Source organism: Carassius gibelio, chromosome B1 (genome assembly GCF_023724105.1).
Source record: "Carassius gibelio isolate Cgi1373 ecotype wild population from Czech Republic chromosome B1, carGib1.2-hapl.c, whole genome shotgun sequence".
Classification (NCBI taxonomy): domain Eukaryota; kingdom Metazoa; phylum Chordata; class Actinopteri; order Cypriniformes; family Cyprinidae; genus Carassius; species Carassius gibelio.
In genome coordinates, this window is record NC_068396.1 from 34,275,071 (window position 1) to 34,296,594 (window position 21,524).

General features: G+C 39.1%; 3 protein-coding genes across 5 annotated transcripts in view; all 3 read right to left on the minus strand.

Moving 5' to 3' along the window:
* Positions 1–21,524, minus strand: part of LOC127949499 (zinc finger protein 664-like) — a 43,509-nt gene that overhangs the window by 16,128 nt on the left and 5,857 nt on the right. Inside the window, exon 3 of one of the 3 annotated variants that reach the window (XM_052546873.1) lies at positions 8,110–8,130. The exons of 1 other annotated variant lie outside the window; for it this stretch is intronic. The gene's annotated coding sequence lies outside the window, so the exon portion shown is untranslated. Of the gene's footprint in view, positions 1–8,109; positions 8,131–8,858; positions 8,914–21,524 lie in introns of those variants that run through there. One more of the 3 variants, XM_052546875.1, reaches the window with a different exon arrangement.
* On the minus strand, positions 750–8,121 carry LOC127948400 (zinc finger protein OZF-like). The gene is made up of 3 exons (XM_052544835.1): positions 7,963–8,121; positions 7,486–7,900; positions 750–1,922 (listed from the first exon to the last, which is right to left on the minus strand). The coding sequence occupies exons 1-3, from the start codon at positions 8,119–8,121 to the stop codon at positions 904–906; spliced, it is 1,593 nt and encodes a 530-aa protein (XP_052400795.1). The 3' UTR covers positions 750–903.
* LOC127948401 (zinc finger protein 501-like) lies at positions 15,423–20,946 on the minus strand. Its single transcript, XM_052544836.1, has 3 exons — positions 20,827–20,946; positions 20,317–20,758; positions 15,423–16,842 (listed from the first exon to the last, which is right to left on the minus strand). Exons 1-3 carry the CDS (start codon positions 20,944–20,946, stop codon positions 15,842–15,844), a joined length of 1,563 nt encoding a protein of 520 aa, XP_052400796.1. The 3' UTR covers positions 15,423–15,841.

Below are 21,524 nucleotides of genomic sequence, written 5' to 3' on the forward strand. Positions count from 1 at the left end.
TTTGCCTTATACAACATAAGGAAGATTAGACCCTTCCTGTCAGAGCAAGCCACCCAACTTCTTGTCCAGGCTCTTGTTCTCTCCAGACTGGACTATTGTAATGCTCTGCTGACGGGCCTTCCTGCATGTACTGTCAAACCTCTACAATTGATCCAGAATGCAGGGTTGTCTTCAGTGAGCCAAAAAAAGCTCACGTTACTCCTCTCATGAGGTTACACTGGCTACCAGTAGCCGCTCGCATCAAATTCAAGGTACTGATGCTTGCCTACAAGACGACCACTGGCATGACACCAACATACCTAAACTCACTGGTTAAATCTTATGTGCCCTCCAAAGTTTGCGCTCTGCAAGTGAACGACGCCTTGTGGTACCATCCCAAAGAAGTTCAAAATCACTCTCACGGATCTTTTCCTGGACTGTGCCCAGCTAGTGGAATGACCTCCCAATCTCAATTCGTACAGCTGAGTCTTTACTCACTTTCAAGAAACATCTAAAGTCTCATCTTTTTCGACAGCACTTAACCAACTAATACTAGCACTTTTCTTTTTCTTTTCTTTTCATTAAAAAAAATGGCAAGGCGTTCTATACTAGACGAACTGAGACTTGTCATGGCACTTGTATACTGTTGTTGTTCTCTTGTTGACCTGACTGCTTCTATTGTTCTCATTTGTAAGTCGCTTTGGATAAAAGCGTCTGCTAAATGATTAAATGTAAATTTAATGTAAATGTAATCAAAAAGTACTCAAAAGTAATTAGTTACATTACTTTATTAAAGTAATTTTTAACCTACTACATTTCCAAAGTAACCTTCCCAACACTGGTTACTGTCATATATCACATGGCATGAATGATGAAAGCAACTGCAGAAATAAATCCTTTACTGACAGACCAAGACATGAAAAGTCACTCTGATGATTCTGGAGCAGTTTGTTCTTTAGCGTGTTTGTTCTGGTGGGTCTGAAAACTACCTAAATAACCAAATCTCTCGCCGCAGATGGAGCAGGAGTAAGGTTTCTCTCCTGTATGAACTCGCTGATGGACCTTGAGGACGTCTGATCGAGCAAACGTCTTTTCACACTGTGAGCATTTAAACTGTCTTTCTCCAGTATGAATCCTCTGATGCTTTATTAAGTTAGTGTTTTGCTTGAAACTCTTCCCACAGATGCTGCAGTGATATGGTTTTTCCCCAGTGTGGATTCGCTTATGTTCCCTGAAATGAGTTGGATCAGAAAAACTCTTCCCGCAGTGGGCGCACAGATACGGTTTCTCTCCGGTGTGAATCCTCTCGTGACAATTCAGATTAGCAATCTGACGGAATCGTTTGTCGCAGTGTTTGCACTGATACGGTTTCTCATCAGAATGGATTCTCTGGTGTGACTTTAGAGAGCTTGAGTTTGTAAATGTTTTCCCACATTCACTGCACTGATACGGTCTCTCATTGGTGTGCAAACGCACATGTCTCTTGTAAAGAGATCCATAACTGAATCTTTTCTCGCAGTGAGGACACTTGTACGGTCTTTCTCCCGTGTGGATTCGCTTATGAACATCAAGATTTCCTTTATTGCTGAAATACTTGTCACATTCACTGCAGTGGAAAGACTTTTCACCGTGAGTCTTTAAGTGAACTTTTAGACTAGAATGATTGAAAAAAACCTTCCCGCACTGTTCACAGTGAAACTCCTTCTTCCCGCTGTGCTCTTTTGAATGAAGTCTCCTCTCTTCTGCTGTAGGAAAGCTGATGTTGCATATCTTACAGCTGAAGTCTTTCTGTTCTGTGTGTGTTCCCTCATGTCTCTTTAAATGACTCTCTGAACTCAGTGTTTTTCCACAGGTGCTGCAGGAGAAACTCTTGACCGTCAGCTGCTCTTTTGAAGTTGAGAGTGTTTCTTCATCTTCATCAGAAGATGAGCCACCATTGACATCTGAAAGGAACAAAAATTTAATAAAACAACTTTAAAATATACTTGAATAAAGATAGAAAACATCTAGGCATGCACCGAAATAAAAATTCTTGGCTGAAGCCCATTTTGCTATTTCAATAATTATACAGCGACCAGCAACAACCACTAGTGATGAGACGTTCGATTCTTTTCCACGAACCGGTTCTTTCAGAAGGTTCGATTCAATAAATCGGTTGAAAAGACTGGTTCTTTTACGTTCGACACAATGATGTCATTGGCGATGACGTAATGGCGTCAAGTATATCAAACATTCAAATATATAAAGTCAGTAATCATAACTTCAGTCAGTTAAAAACCTCATAATCATGAAAAGTTTACAATTAAGTTTTGCAACAATGCACCCAAATACAGTAACAGCAATAATGTGCATACAAGGATTTATGTCTTGAAGATAAAAGTAAATAAATTAGGTGTCAACGGCACAGAAACCATGATCCACTTACTATACATAATCCATTGCGATGTATTTGTTATTAAATAAACTAATGTTTTGCAAGACTGCCCTTCATTCAAGCGCTCGGTTTACCCGCGCTCATAACATTAGCAGAGAATCAGTTCAGAATCAATCACCAAAAGAATCAGTTTGGTTCTGATGCACTGTGTGTCAGTCTGCTTCACACTGAATCACGCATGCGCAGTATAATCAGCTCCTCTGCTCTCGAACACGAGCGCTGTCTTGCTCTCTCTCCCTCACGCATATTAATCAATTGACACGGTGTCGATGTTTAAATCATTTAAAATGAGAATGTAAATCTGCTCACCCCATTTTTTTTTCTAAGAAAACATTTTATTAAATTTCATATCGCAATATATATCGCAGAAAAATAAAATATTGCAATGTCATTTTTTCCCAATATCGTGCAGCCCTATATGTTACTATCAAACTTTCCTAAAGATGGTACTCCTCTGGTACTGCTTGGTGACTTCACCATCCATCTAGATAAACCCCAAGCTGCTGACTTCAACACTCTGCTCGCCTCATTCGATCTAAAGCGAGTAGGGCTGTGAATCTTTGGCAAGGCAGCGATTTGATTACGATTCATAGGTTTTCGATTCGATTTAAGAACGATTTTTGCAAATTTAGAATGATTCAATTCGATTCGATTCACAATTAAATTCGATTAGATTCGATTATAACGATTCGATTCTGCACTCTTTGACTGCATTCACGGGATTATTTAAATGCTTCTACTAAATTCTTTAAATGCTTAGTCAGGGGGCAAATTACAGTAGCATTACTGAAAAAAAACAACACCTTTTGTCCATTGTTAAATGCTAGTTTAATGATGCGACATGGCATACGTAAAAATGTATGTAAGCCAAGTTTTTAAAAAAGAGCTTAAAGAGTATTATGTATAAGCTAACATTTTGTCACACCAGGGGCGTAGCCATAATTTCAGAAGTGACAGAAATGTCAAATACAATCATTTTATGTATGAAGACTATATAATAATAATAATAATAATTATTATTATTATTATTATTATAATTATTATAATTATTATTATTTTTTGTTTTTTTACAATTAATTATCTTCTTTTTTAATTACTTCTAATTAGCTGTAATAAATCAAATACACTGCTGGACAATAATCAATAATTTGTAATCGATATCCTAATGGCAATTTTATGATTGTTTTATATACTATGCTACATTTAATTAGCAATTATTTAAATTTTCTGCACAGAATGAGGTAGAAAATATACTTTATAGTTTCAGTACTGTAATAAATGTCAATTAGCACTGCATCATTCATAAATTGTTTGTGGGGTTTTTTTTTGTTTCATCAGTTCATTCTGCTTTTATTCAGTTTAGCTGCAGATATAGCCTGGCACGTCTATGAGAGTGAGATCACTTCTCTTTCAGTGTGAAAATGTGAAAATTCAGTGTGAAAATCTCTATTTAACTTTTCCTCTCCATCTGACAGCGAATGATTCTGAGAGAAAACGCGCCAGATGTCTGTTTGCTAATGAAACAAATGCTACTTTCATGCATCTGATTATCAGATAAATCTCTCACTCTTATTTCAAGGTCGTTGTTAATGCTGTGGTTAATTTTAAAAGTTTCCTTCGTATATTCGGTTCATCCGCATTGTTTAAAAACATTTATCATTCAGTGGATCTGTGCGTATGATTTAGACACTTACATTCCTGCTCCGTCCATGCAATAAATACAGCTGTCGACGGCTCCGGTAACTCCGTCGGTAAGATGCAGAGAGCCATACTACAGAAAAATAAAACTACTTCACGTTAGCATTACTGGCCACGAGTCCTATAGATCACACGTCTCATCAGGTGGTAAACGGTGGAGCGCGTGAAGGACAGATGAGAGGCACGATTCACGAACACACTTCAAGGTCTCCATTAATTCGTGCGTGTAGTAATTTAATGTGTATACATTTTGATAGCATCGCTATAGAAATCGCGATTCATTCGATTCTTAGCATTTTGAATCGATTACTGTCCAAGATCGGCGATTCACGATTCAAAAATCATGTTTCAAGATCGATGCATATGAATCGACAGGGTTTGTAATCGATGCATCGAGAAAACGAGTGAATCGTTACACCCCTAAAAGCGAGCGTCTACTATGGCTACTCACAAGTCAGCTAACCAACTCATCTGCACAGACTATTTCTCCACTGACAACACTTTAGTTGCTCCACTGCACCCCTCAGACCACTTCCTCATCACTTCCAATCTCACACTAATAATAATATTCATTAAAACTGTATGTTAACACGTAGGAAATTGCTGCATGAATCCGTGAGTACAGTTTACAAATCCGAGGTTTAGGTTTACAAAATCTGAGTGCACGGATAGGAAATTTGTGGGATAGGATAGGACATTCAAACCAGAAAGACACAGCTTACATTTGACTAAAAGGTTTTTGTCTTTATGCTCAACTAAAGTGAAATAATGAGCATATTTCCACAGAAACTCGTGTTGCTCTCGCCTTGACTCGCCATGACTGCCGCATATTCTTGAATAAACGTAAACACGCCCACAGTGCATCTTCGTGTTTACAGTGGTTGGGATCCACCAATCCTACTATGCGTCGCTGCTGCACACAGGTTAGGCTGTAGGCTGCACTTCAGCCAAAATTCATTAAAAAAAGTAACGGACAATGCACCATATGGTAACGATTAATTTATTTTAAAAGTAATGTGTTACAGTATTAGTTACTGTCAAATGTAACTGCTTTACAGTAACGTGTTATTAATAATGTGTTACTGCCCAACACTGCTCCTGATACAGCACACGCTCCTCCGCAGGTCACCTTTCGATATAAACTGTGCTCACTCTCTCCTTCTCGCCTATTCTCTATGGTTTCATCCTCACTACCTTCACTCTCTCAGTTTTCAGCACTGGACACAAACAGTGCTTCTGACAATCTTTGCTCCACTCTAACATCTTGCTTTGACCAATTTTGCCCACTTTCATCCAGACCAGCATGCACTACCCTGTCTGCCTGCTGGCTGTTCGATGTCCTCAGTGAACATCACTCTGAACTCTGGGCTGCAGAAAGTTAATAGTGCAAATCAAAAAACTCTACTGACCTAAAAGTGTATCAGTCACTCGTCTCTTCCTTCTGTGCAAATGTCTCCACTGCTTAAATGACTAAATGACCCTAACTACCACAACAAAATTAACAACTGTTCTGACCCTCTCACATTTCACAAAACTTTCTCTTCTCTTCTCTGTCCTTTTCTCCCTCCTCCTCCATCAACTCTTACAGCTGATGAACCAACAGTGACCAATTCCCCAGATCACAAACTGAAGATAACTTCATAACGACCAATACACACTCTCTCTCCTCCTCTCCACTCTCTGAGATGGAAATTTCCAAACTTATTATTTAGGATCATCCTACTACACAGCAAAATTCCCAGTGTTAATTTAACAGTCTGAGTGTAATAAAGAAATAATAACTCAAAGAAAAGACTCTAAATGAGTTCAGTGATTCAGGACAAATAATGAATACATTAAAACATAATAATCAAAAACCAATGACTTTTGCTCTTGGCTTGAGTGTATGTTATAACTTTGTTATACCAGCCAAACTAATTTTATAATTAAAAATCAAGGGTCAAGATCCCAACTAAAGCAAAAACTGACCACTATAATGGTGACACACAAATTGTGATTTTCTCGTTTGGTGATTATGTTTGCTATTATCAGGTGTCTTCAATAATGGTCAATCATAACTCAATTAATCACCTAATTATCCCATTAACTTCAACACTGCTTCAGAGTTTATAGAAGTCCACACTCAGAGTGTTAAATGAACACTGGGGATTTTGCTGTGTACTTGTCCACTTGATTCTATCCCCACTCACCTCCTTCATGCCATTTCTCATTCAGTCATACCTTTGCTAACACACATTAGCAACACCGCTCTTCACACTGGTACATTTCCCACAGCATTTAAGCAGGCTTGGATAAGCCCACTGCTTAAAAAAACCCTCTTTAAATCCGGCACTTTTAGAAAACTACAGACCCATATCCCATCTTCCGTTCATTGCAAAGCCACTTGAGCAAATCTGTGCATCTTTCACAGAACAACTTCCTGGACAGCAACCAGTCTGGCTTCAAAAATGGCCAATCAACTGAGAATGCCCCGCTCCCGGTTACTGAAGCCCTGCGACTGGCAAGAGCAGCCTCCAAATCCTTAGTACTAACCATGCTGGATCTGTCTGCTGCTATTGACACCGTTAATCACCAGATTCTTCTGTCCCACTCATTAATAAGGATGGGCATCTCAGGAATCACAGATAGATTTTTCAGGGTGTCTTGGAGGGGTAAGGTTTCTAAGTCACAACTTCTTGCTACTGGGGTTCCTCAAGGCTCAGTGCTTGCACCACTTTTCTTCTCCATCTACATGTCATCATTAGGATCTGTCATCCAGAAGCATGGCTTTTCTTATTACTGCTATTCTGACACTCATCTCTACTTCTCATTCCAACCAGATGATATGACGGTAGATATTCGCATTGCAGTCTGTCAGACAGACATTTCTAGCTAAGACAGTACTGCTTGAGATTCCAGCAAACCCATCGTTTCATCACAACTGCTCTATACAACTGGGTTCGTCAACCATGACTCTTTCAAGGGCAGCCAGTAACCTAGGAGCTGTGATCAATGATCAGTTTCACAGACCATATTCATGGAACAGAGCTTCACAGACCATATTACGGCCTGGTCCTGCAGATTTGCCTTCTACAACATTAAGAAGATTGTGGCAGCTTTCCATTACCAGTACCAGGTCAACTCGACTCGACTCACCTCACCTTTCACATTTTTCCATTGCAGATAGTACCTCCACAATAGTACCTGGCCGCCATAGCGACGCCGCAGTGACGTAATCAACTACCAACAGACACAGGACAATGCATCAATCAAGTGTATCAAGTGTTTGAATGAAACACCTCCTGCCGTGAGATGTGTAAGAATGGAAATAAGAGTTTATGTCTGCTGTGAGATGTGTAAGAACTGAACATAAGCTCATTAAAGGAGAAACAAACCTGGAGGAATGAAATCTTCATCATCACCATCCCCATTATTCTCCTCCTCCTCCTCTTCCTCATCAGTGTGTTGTTGTTGTTTCTCTGCGGTGGTTTCTTCTCCTCTGCTCTCGATCAGGTTCCTGCAGTCCACCAGTTTGACGGAGCACATCTTCAGCGGCGTCTGCAGCATCTGCTGTTCTCCAGCGTTACAGTCAGAGGTTTGATCAGTGGATTCATGATCCTGAGCGTCAGTATAACAGAGTAAAGTGAGGCTGAGCTCTGAGTCCTGTGTGTCTCTGGATCTCTGATCTCTGACGCTCCAGACTGAATCCTGAGCTTCTGTCCCATCAGTCTCACGCACCCAAACCTGCTCCACATCCTGACAAACACAATCAGTAATATATCTAGTGAGAGTATGATTAACAATAAGACACTGATTCACACAACAATCAGTCCATATTAGCAGCTAAAGATGAAATGAAGATCTGTTCAAACCTCTCTGTTCAGTTTGTCTCCTCTTTCTCTCAGCTTTGCCTCCAGTGAAGCCACCTCTTTCTTCAGCTGACAGATTTCTGTGATGAAATCCTCAATATCCAGCATGGACAGATCAGTTCCTACTGATTTACAGCAGACCACATCTACCTGCGCTTTCATGCTCAACATCTGAACACAAACACGTCATGATTATTGAAAGACGCATTCATAAATGACTGATAAAACTAATTTACATATGATTAGGTTCTTCAGATTACTTTCATTTTTTATATTTACTATATTGAAAAAAAATATCTTAGTCTTTCATATATTATATCATTTTTACACTACAAAATGCTGAAATTATATTTATTGGAGTGAACAGTCAAATAATTTAAAATAATTAACTTAATATTGTAAATGTGACCGTTGCCAAACTCACTAACCTTTCTTTATATTAATATAATTTAGTCAAATTCACTGCCTTCATATTGCCAGTCAATAATGTTACTGACGTTACTAATTATTAGTTCAAAGAATATTTACAATAACTTGTTTGTGGTTTTCTACTGAATGTCTGGGATAATGGCAAAACAGCTAAATCTAAACATAAAAACCATTAAATAAAACGTTTAAAATACAAACATTTTCATAACAAAGATTAAAAAAAAATATCTTAGAAGTGCTCAAGAAATCATAAAAATTTTAAAAACGAGCCTTTTGCTTATACAATGATGCATAATATTAAATCACATTTAAGACACGTTTAGCTGCTGGATTTGAAGTATTAAAACATGATATTGAACTCGCTTCTCTGTAAAACATAAATCATCGTCCGACACACAATAGCGAGATACGATAAAACACACGGTCATGATATTTGAAAGTACATTATGCAGTAAATTCACATAACCGACCTGAAATACGTTAATCACACAGCAGCAGAAAGAAAACCCGCACTACTTCTGTCGTGAGCTCTGCGCGAGACGCAGCAACATATGACGCACTTCCGCCCCCTGCTGGACTGGAGCGCTGAATATGACTTCAGTTTAATGATGAAAACGGCGCATTGACAGACAACGGATGGTTGTAGGAAAATGAGTGCTACAACAATCACAGACATAATAATTAGTTAACCCATTTTATATTACATATGATAAATACTTTTACGATTTTATTGTAGGTAGGGCTGGACTGGGATAAAAGTAAAGTTTTTGAACCGTAAGATTTTTAATGTTTTTTTGTTTGTTTTATTATTCTCTTCTGCTCACCAAGCCTGCATTTATTTGATCCAAAATACAGCAAAGCAGTAATATTATTAAAGTTGTTTACCATTTAAATAGCCCTTCTAATTGAATATATTTTATAATCTAATTTATTCCTGCGACTTAAGAGCTGAATTTTTTGCATGATTACTCCAGTCGCATGATCATCCAGAAATCATTCAAATATGCTGATTTGCTGCTCAAAAAACATTTATTACTATTATTATTATGTTGAAAACATATATAAATTTTTTTCAGGTATCTTTGATGAACAGAAAGTTCAGAAGAACAGCATTTATCTGAAATAAATAAAAAAAAAATGTAACTTTATAAACGTATTTATAAACAATTTTGATACATTTAAAGCATCCTTGCTAAATAAAAGTATTTATTTATTTTAATTCCAAAAAATCGCAGGGGACTAATATGTTTTTTTTAAAAAGGGTTTACATATTCTACACTCATGGCGTGCACACACTAGGAAAGGTTTAGATGCCTGCCTCCGCTGCAAGTCCCTATAAATCACTTCGCCAATTCAACGACTCTCTTCTCCTCCTGCCTGCCTCTTTGACCTGCATCCCTCGCCGCAGAACAAGCCTTTTCTTGATAATGCTGCTGTGAAAACTTGGGAAAAATGATAAGGAAGATGGGGTGAAGCGATCTTTATTTAGCCAGAACAAAATACATAATTGCTCTGTCTATAGCGCATTGTGATTGGATGTTTACACTGTCAATATAGAAGACAAACCAATGGGGCACTGGCTGCTCACTGTCCCAGCGGGATGGTCCTTGACAAAAAAAAAAAAAACAAGGCCCCAATATACTTCAAACTAAATCGAAGAACGCACTGATATGACGTCATTTCGAACAAAATTAGGCCAGAACAAAGTTCATTTTGATTTTGTTTGGCTACTAAACACCTTTGAGATTCCATTGGTCCGTGCCAGCAATCGATGGGTGTGTTCTGAAACTCCACCTTCTTTGACGTGCAATTATTTTTTCTTTGTTCGTTTCTTTATCAACAGAGGTCAGGAAAGAGAAAACAATATCTCCTAGTCACTAGCAACATGAATACACTGGGGTGTCGAATAGCTGAGCTTGCACAGATGTATCCACACCCGTACGATTGAGAGATGTTAAAGGTGCACTGTGTAATTTTTAGCAGCATCTAGCAGTGAGGTTGTGAATCGCAACTAACGGCTCAGTGCCCCGCTCACCCTCCCTTTAGCGAAGCCACGGTGGCGGACGCATGTAAAGATGTCGTCGGTAATGACAGCAGAGAGTAATGAGATTTCTTTACAAAGGTGAATCAAGGAATTATATTTACTTAATTATTCAATACATCAATGTTATTGCAAATGTTCACATACCTGTTCGACATTGTGTCAGGGTTTTATTCGCAAGAACAACAAAGTTATGAAACGTGCTCTTTAGAGCAGTTGGACGATTTAGGGCTGCTGTAGAAACATGTTGGCGACTTCCATGTCAGAGGACATGTGGTGTATGTAGATAGAAATAACTCAATCTAATGTAATAAAAACATAACGGTTCATAAAGAAAGGTCTTTATACAACACTGAAAACATAGTTATGTCGATTATATTGCATTTATGTAAATAGATTGTTGTAAATATTACACATTGCACCTTTTAAAGATTAAGAGAAAGCATTTAATTTCAATAAAGTCATGACACCACATAAATATAAAAAGGTGTAATAATGTATCCAGTTTAATAAAATAAATGAACACTAATAAAATAAAGTACCAGACCGACCATATATATAAATATTTTTCCACACCATCAAGTTTCAAGTTTGTATTTATTTATAAAGCACATTTTAAAACAGCAAGCAGGGCTGACCAAAGTACTAATCAATGCACAATTATAAAAATAAAACACTTTCATTACATCACAATGAATTAAAAGCTAAAGAAAAAAAGTAGATTATAAGAGAAGATTTAAAAACAGTTAGATATTGAGCCGTTCAATTCACAGTCTAGGCCCGGCAATCACAAAGGCTCTGTCTCCTCTTTTCTTTAGCCGTGATCTGATCTGGGGACAGCCAAAAGTCTCTGATCACCAGACCTCAGGTTTCGTGTGGGATTGTGTGGACAGAGAAGCTCGGGCAAATAGCTCTGTGCCAGATTGCTTACGGATTTAAAAACAGAGAAGAATTTTAAACTCAATTCTAAAATGCACAGGTAGCCAACCTGCTTACTTTTCCTTTTGAGGAACTTTGCAGAAGCATTCTGTACTGATTGGAGACGAGCAATAGAGTGTTTGGTGATGCCATAGTATAGAGAGAGTTGCAATAATCCAACTGTGATGTAATGAGTGCATGGACAGCAATCTCAAAAGTTTTTCAAATTTGGGGTTGTGGTCCCAGAGAACAGCCAAGTTCTTAGTGCAAGATGAAGTTGGAGAAAGGTAATCCGGATCAATGTTACTGCAATTAAAGTTGCCGTGGGGGCCAAAGACTATAACCTCGGTTTTGGATTAATTTGCGTCATTGCGTTTCAGAGGCAAATAAATGTGTATCATCTGCATAGCAATGGAATGATACACCATGCCTTAAGAAAGAGCCGAGAGGAAGCAAACACAGAGAGAAAAGAATGGGTGCAAGAAAAGACCCTTGCGGCACTCCACAAAAGAGTTGGGTTGGAGAGGGAAAAAAAATTACCAAGTTTGACAGAAAAACTTCTATTTGTTAGATAGGATCTAAACCAACTTAGGACAGTTCCCTGGATGCCCACATACAATTATATTTGGGATAAGAGAGTTTTATGATCAACTGTATCAAAAGCCAAGGTTAAGTCTAACAGTATTAGGATCACAGAATCACCAGCATCAGTCGCTAACAGTATATCATTAGAAACCCTTAATAAAGCAGACTCAGTGCTGTGCAGAGACTTAAAACCAGACTGGAAAGTTTCGAAAATTTGATTTAAGAAAAGACTGGAGTTGATAGAGAACCGTTTTCTCCAATATTTTTGTAATAAAAGGACGAGTCAAGGAAATGATTAAAATCTCTATAATCAAGTGAAGGATTCTTAAGGAGAGGTGTAACAGTAGCTTATTTAAGTATGTCGGGGATAGTCCCAGTGCTCAAGCATTTATTCAGAAAAGACACCAAACATGTTCCAACCAATTCAAAGATTCACATCATGCTAAAGTTTTCAGACTTTGAGACATTCACACTTCTCATAAAGTACTTATTACGGTTCTTCTGTATATCAGACTTGATACTTGACTCTTAACTGCTGCTAATCATTATTATTATTTGTATTATTTTGCCAGCAGTGGAATGTTCGGAAACAGTACACCATCACTCAGCCTCTTCGAACTTATTTTTGCCCCAAAACAAATAATGAAAATGAACTTTGTACAGTATTCCGGTGATTTTAAAAACATTGGCCCACCGGGAAATTTCCTGGTATGCCCAATTACCAATCCAGTCCTGAGTGTAGGAAATTGGGTACTACAAAAATCACAGACATAATGATTATGTTAACCCATTTTATATTACATTATATTACATTAAATATGTACTTATAAGTAAAATAGACAATTTTATTGACACAGAAATGCACAGCTATATGCATCTAAGATGATTTATGTGAGTTTTTAAAGGGGGGGTGAAATGCTATTTCATGCATACTGAGTTTTTTACACTGTTAAAGAGTTGGATTCCCATGCTAAACATGGACAAAGTTTCAAAAATTAATTTGTACGTTTGAAGGAGTATTTTTACTCTTTACGGTTTGTCACAAGTTTCAGAAAGTTTTTTTCGAGTATGGGTCTGTGTGACGTTAAATGGAGCGGAATTTCCTTATATGGGTCCCAAGGGCACTTCTGCCGGAAGAGCGCGCGCTCCCGTGGAGCAGAGACGAGACATTCACTGATCAGAGCGAGAGACTGAAATGTCACAAAAGAAGTGTGTTTGTGGTTGCCAGGGCAAGACAACCCTGCACAGATTACCAAAAAAAAAATAAAAATACATCAAGGGACCAGTGGATGGAGTTTATTTTTAAAGAGCATCGACGGAGTTGTGCAAGTGTTTTTGTTTGTTCCCTGCATTTCGAAGATGCTTGTTTTACAAACAAGGCCCAGTTTGACGCCGGATTTGCATATAGTTTATTTCTTAAAGGTGCCATATGCAAAAATTGAGGTAAAAATATCCAAAACATGACCTACACGCATCAAAAGAATGAGAAGAAATAAGGGCGATGATGTCATTAAAAAAATGTCAAGTTATAGTGCTGCAGAGATATCAACCTTAATTAGCATTAGCATTACTAGCCGCGGCCCGACAGGTGTCGTAATACCAGTTTCGGCCATGGGAGGCAGTATGCAGGCAACATAACCACCAGCCAACCTACAATACACAAATAACTCGCACGGCTTGTGGCCGTGTACTTGAACCTGATGTCAATCATGTGGAAAGTACAGCCCACTACTTCATTAAAGTTCAGGGAAGAGAGCGTCACCCGCTACAGGGAAACAACCGCACTCGGAAACACAAATCATATCCAATAAGAAAAGGAGCCGAACCAGAGTAAACATCGGCACTGCTTTCAATCACTGGAGACAACTGATGGACCTGAAAGAAATGAGGTTCCACTCCGAACTTTCAACATTTCTTTTGGATTGGTAAGTAAGATGCTGTTAGTATTTCGCTAGAAGTTTGTTTTATATGTTTGTGTATTTGTTTTCGGGAAGTTATAACATAGAAATGTATAGAAGGCTGTTCAATAAACGTGCTAATGTTAGCGATGGCTAACCGTAGATGCGTTTGATAATTAGCTAGCTATAACTTACCCATTGTTTTATTTCATAAGTAACCTGCTCTGTCTAGTCTGTTGGTCTCCGTGTCCTCTTTGCTTCGTGGTTTTTCTGTGCGTGAGAAAATTGATGGGTGGTGTGAAAGCGTGTGAAAAGAGTCAATTGCGTGTGTCTCACGGTGAATGCTTGAGAGTTGGCAGCTCTGGTTACGTTGGTTGGCGCTAGCTTTGATCAGTTGTCTGATATTTACCAATGATTTTGACAGAATGCTGTCTGTCAAATTAATTTAATTCAAATAATGTGTATATACAACTCAAAATGTAATATGAACAAAACGAATAGGAACATATTGACTGGTAAAGGTGAAGGGGAGTAGCTTGAAGATGTCATGTTTCAAAATCACTTGACATCACCCAACGTTCCTCTGGAGGCAAAACGTCCTCTTTTAGGCTTCGGCTATGGCTGTAGTGTTGTTGTGAAGGTAGGGGCGGAGGACAGAGACTATGCCGTTTCTCGTTTGTTACTCTAGAGTAAACCAATTCACTTTATTGAGGCATACTGCCCCCATCTGGTATGGAATGTGGAGTATGACTTGATTTTTTTTGCCAGACATGACAGATGGCACCTTTAAAGATAATGCAGTCCCAACGAAAAAGGGTCACGATCGTGTGTTGGAACCGCAGGCGGTGAGTAAAACTGCTTCAAATATCTCTGTGTTGTTAACTTAGCTATCGGCGTGTAAGCACATCAAGTAAACTTCTTGTACACCCTTAAAGATAAAAAAAAAAGACGACAAAGTGTAACGGAGGCCAGCGAGTAGTGCTGTGCAGGTAAACCTCCCCGATCTCAAGAGACGCACTAGCAACAGACACTAGTGGCTATAGCCATTTAGCCTCCTTGTTAGAGGAGACCCGGGTTCAAGCCCCACTCGGAGCGAGTACGAGGAGCGTCAGAAAGGACCCGGGAGAGTGGGGTTACATAAGCAAATATATACAGTTTCAATACATACCACATAGAGACGCTGTTGTAGTCGTTGCTGCTGCTGCTCTCGTTCAGTTTCAGCCTCGGGATCTGATTCTGGATCATAATTAAACGGCTGAATCTGACTGTAAGCCATGGTTTGTTTTGGATGTTGTTTTTTTTTTTCCTCAGGGTAATGTCACAGCTTCCAAACGCTCTCAACGCAAAAGCCTACTCGCACTCGTGATTCTTTAGCTCCGCCCACACGTCACGCCTTTTTTTTTTTCAAAAAAAATCGGTACAGACTATTTTTCTCTTATAAATATGATAAAACTAAAGACTTTTTTGGAGATATGAAGGATGCAGTACTACTCTATAGGTACTCAAGATTAACAGGATATTGAGTGAAAATGAGCATTTCACTCCCCCCCCCCCCCCTTTAAGTTACTGAATTGTTTTAAAAACAGTCAATGTTGAGTATCTTCAGACTTTATTTGATAGTTAATTGGAAGTAAATTAGAACATTTTTTCAAGCTCAATTCTTGGAGAGCCACAGGTCTGCAGAGTTTAGCTCCAACTCACAACTGCTTGGGAGTTTCTAGTGATCCTGAAGAGCTTGATTAGCTGGATCAGGTGTGTTTGAATTGGGTTGGAGCTAAACTGGAGCTAAACTAAGCTGTGCCCTCCAGGAAATGAGTTTGAGACCAAAGTTATATATATAAAAACAAAACAGGCACTCTTTGGTGTGGAATAGCTCCAGATCTATATCATACGGTTCATGTTTTACATTCAAATCATCATGTGTATGGTGTTACTGTCATATATCTCATGGCATGAATTATGAAAGCAACTGCCGAAATAAATCCTTTACTGACAGACCAAGACATGAAAGTCACTCTGATGATTCTGGAGCAGTTTGTTCTTTAGGGTGTTTGTTTTGGTGGGTCTGAAAACTACCTAAATAAGCGAATCTCTCGCCGCAGATGGAGCAGGAGTAAGGTTTCTCTCCTGTATGAACTCGCTGATGGACCTTAAGGACATCTGATCGAGCAAACGTCTTTTCACACTGTGAGCATTTAAACGGTCTTTCTCCAGTATGAATCCTCTGATGCATTATTAAGTTAGTGTTTTGTGTGAAATTCATCCCACAAATGCTGCAGTGATATGGTTTTTCCCCAGTGTGGATTCGCTTATGTTCCCTGAAATGAGTTGGATCAGAAAAACTCTTCCCGCAGTGGGCGCACAGATACGGTTTCTCTCCGGTGTGAATCCTCTCGTGACAATTCAGATTTGTTCTTTGACGGAATCGTTTGTCGCAGTGTTTGCACTGATACGGTTTCTCATCAGAATGGATTTTCTGGTGTGACTTTAGAGAGCCTGAGTCTGTGAAGGCTTTCCCACATTCTCTGCACTGATACGGTCTCTCATTGGTGTGCAAACGCACATGTTTCTTCAGATGAGATCCGTGATTGAAGCTTTTCTCGCAGTGAGGACACTTGTATGGTCTTTCTCCCGTGTGGATTCGCTTATGAACAACAAGACTTCCTTTGGTGCTGAAATACTTGCCACATTCACTGCAGTGGAAAGACTTTTCACCGTGAGTCTTTAAGTGAAGTTTTAGACTAGAATGATGGAAAAAAACCTTCCCGCATTGTTCACAGTGAAACTCCTTCTTCCCACTGTGCTCTTTTGAATGAAGTCTCCTCTCTTCTGCTGTAGGAAAGCTGATGTTGCATATCTTACAGCTGAAGTCTTTCTGTTCTGTGTGTGTTCTCTCGTGTCTTGCTAAATGACTCTCTGAACTCAGTGTTTTTCCACAGGTGCTGCAGGAGAAACTCTTGGTCTGCAGCTGTGTTTCTTCATCTCCATCAGAAGATGAGCCACCATTAACATCTGAAAGGAACAAAACTTTAATAAAACAACTTTAAAATATACTTGGATAAAGATATTTGATCACGTCACGCTGTTGGCCTTTTTGATTATTCAAACACAGACAGAGCTATATGTTTTGCTATTTTTGGCCATATAATTTTGGTTGCCAAATACTTTTGGTTTCCCACACCTGTGTGATGGAAGTGATGGAAGTACTGATCTCCTAATCTCAAATAATAATGGAAATCTTACCTTCTATCACATGCAATTACTATTGCTCACCCTGTTAAAATCCACTTTGTAGTCATTTATCGTGCCTTAGATCAACTGACCAGCTTCTTTGAGGAATTGGATGTGTTACTATCAAACTTTCCAGAGGATGGTACTCCTCTGGTACTGCTCGGTGACTTCACCATCCATCTAGATAAACCCCAAGCTGCTGACTTCAATACTCTGCTCGCCTCATTCGATCTAAAGCGAGCGTCTAATACTCACAAGTCGGGTAACCAACATTTTAGTTGCTCCACTGCACACCTCAGACCACTTCATCACTTCCAACCTCACACTGACTCCTGACACAGCACACACTCCTCCGCAGGTCACCTTTCGATGTAAACTGTGCTAACTCTCTCCTTCTCGCCTATCCTCTATGGTTTCATCCTCACTTCCTTCACTCTCTCAGTTTTCAGCACTGGACGCAATCAGTGCTATTGACAATCTCCATTCTAACACCTTGCTTCGACAAATTTTACCCACTTTCATCCAGACCAGCATGCACTTCCCCCTCTGCCCCTTGGAACATCGCTCTATTTCCTCTTTGCAGCCCTGAGTTCAGTGCAAATAAAACAACTCTACCAACCTTAATGTGTATCAGTCACTCATCTGTTCCTTCTCTGCAAAGTCTCCGTTGCTAAAATGACATACTACCAAAACAAACTTATCAACTGTTCTGACCCCAGTCACCTCCTTCAGGCCATTTCTTCTTCAGTCATACCTTCGATAACAAACATTTTCAACACCTCTATTCACTCTGGTACATTTCCTACAGCATTTAAGCAGGCTCGTGTAAGCACACTGCTTAAAAAAAGCTTCTCTAAATCCAGCACTTTTAGAACAAAATAAACATAAAAATACAGACCTGTATCCCTTCTTACATTTCATTGCAAAGACACTTGAGTGAGCTGTGTTCAACCAGCTCTCTAAGTTCCTTTTACAGAACAACCTGCTGGACAGCAACCAGTCCGGCTTCAAAAGTGGCCACTCAACTGAGACTGCTCTGCTCTTGGTTACTGGTGCCCTGCAACTGGCAAGAGCAGCTTCCAAATCCTCAGTACTCGTCTTACTGGACCTGTCTGCTGCTTTTGAAACCGTTAATCACCAGATTCTACTGTCCACCCTCAGAACAGTGGGCATCTCTGGAACTGCACTCCTGTGGTTCAAGTCCTACCTCTCAGATAGATCCTTCAGGGTGTCTTAAAGTGGTGAGGTTTCTAAGTCACAAAATCTTGCTACTGGGGTTCCTCAAGGCTCAGTGCTTGCACCACTCCTCTTCTCTATCTACATGTCGTCATTAGGATCTGTCATTCAGAAGCATGGCTTTTCTTACCACTGCTATGCTGATGACACTCAACTCTTCTTCTTATTCCGACCAGATGATTCGGCGGTAGCTGCTCGCATTGCAGTCTGTCAGACAGACATTCCTAGCGAAGACAGAACTGTTTGAGGTTCCAGCAAATCCATCGTTTCATCACAACTGCTCTATACAACTGGGTTCGTCAACCTTAACTCTTTTAAGTACAGCCAAAAACCTGGGAGTTATGATGGACCATCAGTTGAGCTTCACAGACCATATTGCTATAACGGCCTGGTCCTGCAGATTTGCCTTATACAACATTAGCAAGATTAGACCCTTTATGTCAGAGCAAACCACAAAACTTCTTGTCCAAGCTCTTGTTCTCTTTAGCCTGGACTATTGCAATGCTCTCTTGATGGCCCTTCTAGCACGTACTATCTATATACAACTATTTACAACAGCAGTGAGAGTGGTCCACAATTAGCCAAAAAAAGCTTACCTTACTTCTCTCCTTTTCAGTTTACACTGGCTACCATTAGCCGCTTGCATCAAATAGGGCTGGGCGATATATCTAACGATATGATCATTCGCATTTAATCAGTAAATCTGGTTCCCTGATTACTGCTAAATCACCATCACCTGCTTCTAAATGGAGTGACATTTTATAGACAGAGCTGTAGATCACTGAAAAGCTACACAATATTGCGTTCATTATCCCAGATGAATCGCCTTCGATAATGAACGTGACATTGCGTAGCTTGTCAGCCCTAGCATCAAATTCAAGGTACTGATGCATGCCTACAAGGCAACCACTGGCACTGAACCAATATATCTAAAGTTAATATCGCTAGTTCAAACTTAGTTTGAAAACTAATAAACTTAAACTTATTAAAATTTTGCGCCGTCAAGAAGCTTGCGTTTTGCAAGTTGAATGGCGTCTTGTTTTGCTAACCAAAAGCACAAAATCACTCTCATTGACCTTTTCCTGAACTGTACCCAGCTGGTTGAATCATTCCTGATCCTATTCGAACAGCTCTTTAACCAATAATAATAATAAAAATAAAAGGTCTTAAGACATATGTTTTTTTTTTTTTTTTTTTTTTTACAAGCACCTGACTAACTAAATCCTAGCACTTACTTTTTCTATTCTATTCCATTCTATATATATATATAAAAAACTAGCTACGTGTACTCTGCTAGACTAACTGAGACATGTCAAGGCATTTTTGTATAGAAGAAATTGTGGCCTAGTGGTTAGAAAGTTTGATTCCTAGCCCTAGGGTTGTGGGTTCGAGTCTTGGGCTGGCAATACCATGACTGTGGTGTCCTTGAGCAAGGCACCGAACCCCGAACTGTTTCCCGGGCGCCGCAGCATAAATGGCTGCCCACTGCTCCAGGTGTGTGTTCACTGCTGTATGTGGGTTTGGGAACTTTGGATGGGTTAAATGCAGAGCACGAATTCTGAGTATGGGTCACCATACTTGGGTGTATGTCACGTCACTATTAATGTTGTTGTTATCTTGTTGGTCTGACTGCTTCTATTGTTCTCATTTCAAAATCACTTTGGATAAAATTATCTGCAAAAGGAATAAATGTAAAAGTAATGATTCATAATGTATGAATATTTGTCACACTATACTGAAAAACAATCAAAGTGTGATGTTTGGCCAAACCCTGCAGCCCTACAAACAAACACAGAAAACCTGGAGCTCTTAAAAAGGGACATTTTTAATCCCATTCAAAAAATTATCAGAAATGTGTCAATTTGATTTTCCTGTAAATCGTTTAGCACTACTAAAATTTTCCATCATGGTCCCAAATATCTCTGAAAATCTGCGCCATCAGTCAATGTGAGCCTGATCCTGCAGAGTCGCTGCTGACAATGAAGTGTCATTTAAAACAACATAAAAAGAGAAACAAACCTGGAGGAACAAAATCTTCATCATCATCATCCCCATTATTCTCCTCCTCCTCATCAGTGTGTTGTTGTTGTTGTTTCTCTGCGGTGGTTTCTTCTCCTCTGCTCTCGATCAGGTTCCTGCAGTCCACCAGTTTGACGGAGCACATCTTCAGCGGCGTCTGCAGCATCTGCTGTTCTCCAGCGTTACAGTCAGAGGTTTGATCAGTGGATTCATGATCCTGAGCGTCAGTATAACAGAGTAAAGTGAGGCTGAGCTCTGAGTCCTGTGTGTCTCTGGATCTCTGATCTCTGACGCTCCAGACTGAATCCTGAGCTTCTGTCCCATCAGTCTCACGCACCCAAACCTGCTCCACATCCTGACAAACACAATCAGTAATATATCTAGTGAGAGTATGATTAACAATAAGACATTGATTCACACAACAATCAGTCAATATTAGCAGCTAAAGATGAAATGAAGATCTGTTCAAACCTCTCTGTTCAGTTTGTCTCCTCTTTCTCTCAGCTTTGCCTCCAGTGAAGCCACCTCTTTCTTCAGCTGACAGATTTCTGTGATGAAATCCTCAATATCCAGCATGGACAGATCAGTTCCTACTGATTTACAGCAGACCACATCCACCTGCGCTTTCATGATCAACATCTGAACACAAAAACTTCATGATTATTGAAAGACGCATCCATAAATGATTGATAAAACTGATTAACATATTATAAGGTGTTTCTTCAAATTAATTTTATTGTATTTTTAAAATGTATCTTAGTCTTTCATATATGATATAATTTTTTTACACTACTAAATATTAAAATTATGTTTATCGGAGTGAATAGTCAAATAATTTATCATAACTTAATATTGTAAATGTAACTGTTGCCAATCTCACTAACCTTTCTTCATATTAATATAATTTAGTAAAATCAACTGCCTTCATATAGATGGTTAATAAAGTTACTCCTAATTATTAGTTCAAAGAATATTTACAATAACTTTTTTATGGTTTTCTACTGAATGTCTGGGATAATGGTAAAGCAGCCACATCTAAACATAAAAAGCATTCAATAAAACGCGTCAAATGCAAAACCTTTCATAACAAATATTTAAAAAAGTGACCTTAGAGACAAAAAAGTAAACAATGTTATAAACGTGACTTATGCTTTATATCAAATATTTTACAATGAAGCAAAATATTAGCTGCGGGATTTGAAGTATTA

Coding starts and splice junctions, on each gene's coding strand:
- LOC127948401 (XM_052544836.1), bottom strand. CDS start 20,946: ATGAAAGCGCAGGTGGATGTGGTCTGCTGTAAATCAGTAGGAACTGAT. Junction 20,759..20,826: donor AAGAGGTGGCTTCACTGGAG/GCAAAGCTGAGA, acceptor TTTCATCTTTAG/CTGCTAATATTGACTGATTG. Junction 16,843..20,316: donor TGAAGATTTTGTTCCTCCAG/GTTTGTTTCTCT, acceptor TGTTCCTTTCAG/ATGTTAATGGTGGCTCATCT.
- LOC127948400 (XM_052544835.1), bottom strand. CDS start 8,121: ATGAAAGCGCAGGTAGATGTGGTCTGCTGTAAATCAGTAGGAACTGAT. Junction 7,901..7,962: donor GAGACAAACTGAACAGAGAG/GTTTGAACAGAT, acceptor TGTGTGAATCAG/TGTCTTATTGTTAATCATAC. Junction 1,923..7,485: donor TGAAGATTTCATTCCTCCAG/GTTTGTTTCTCC, acceptor TGTTCCTTTCAG/ATGTCAATGGTGGCTCATCT.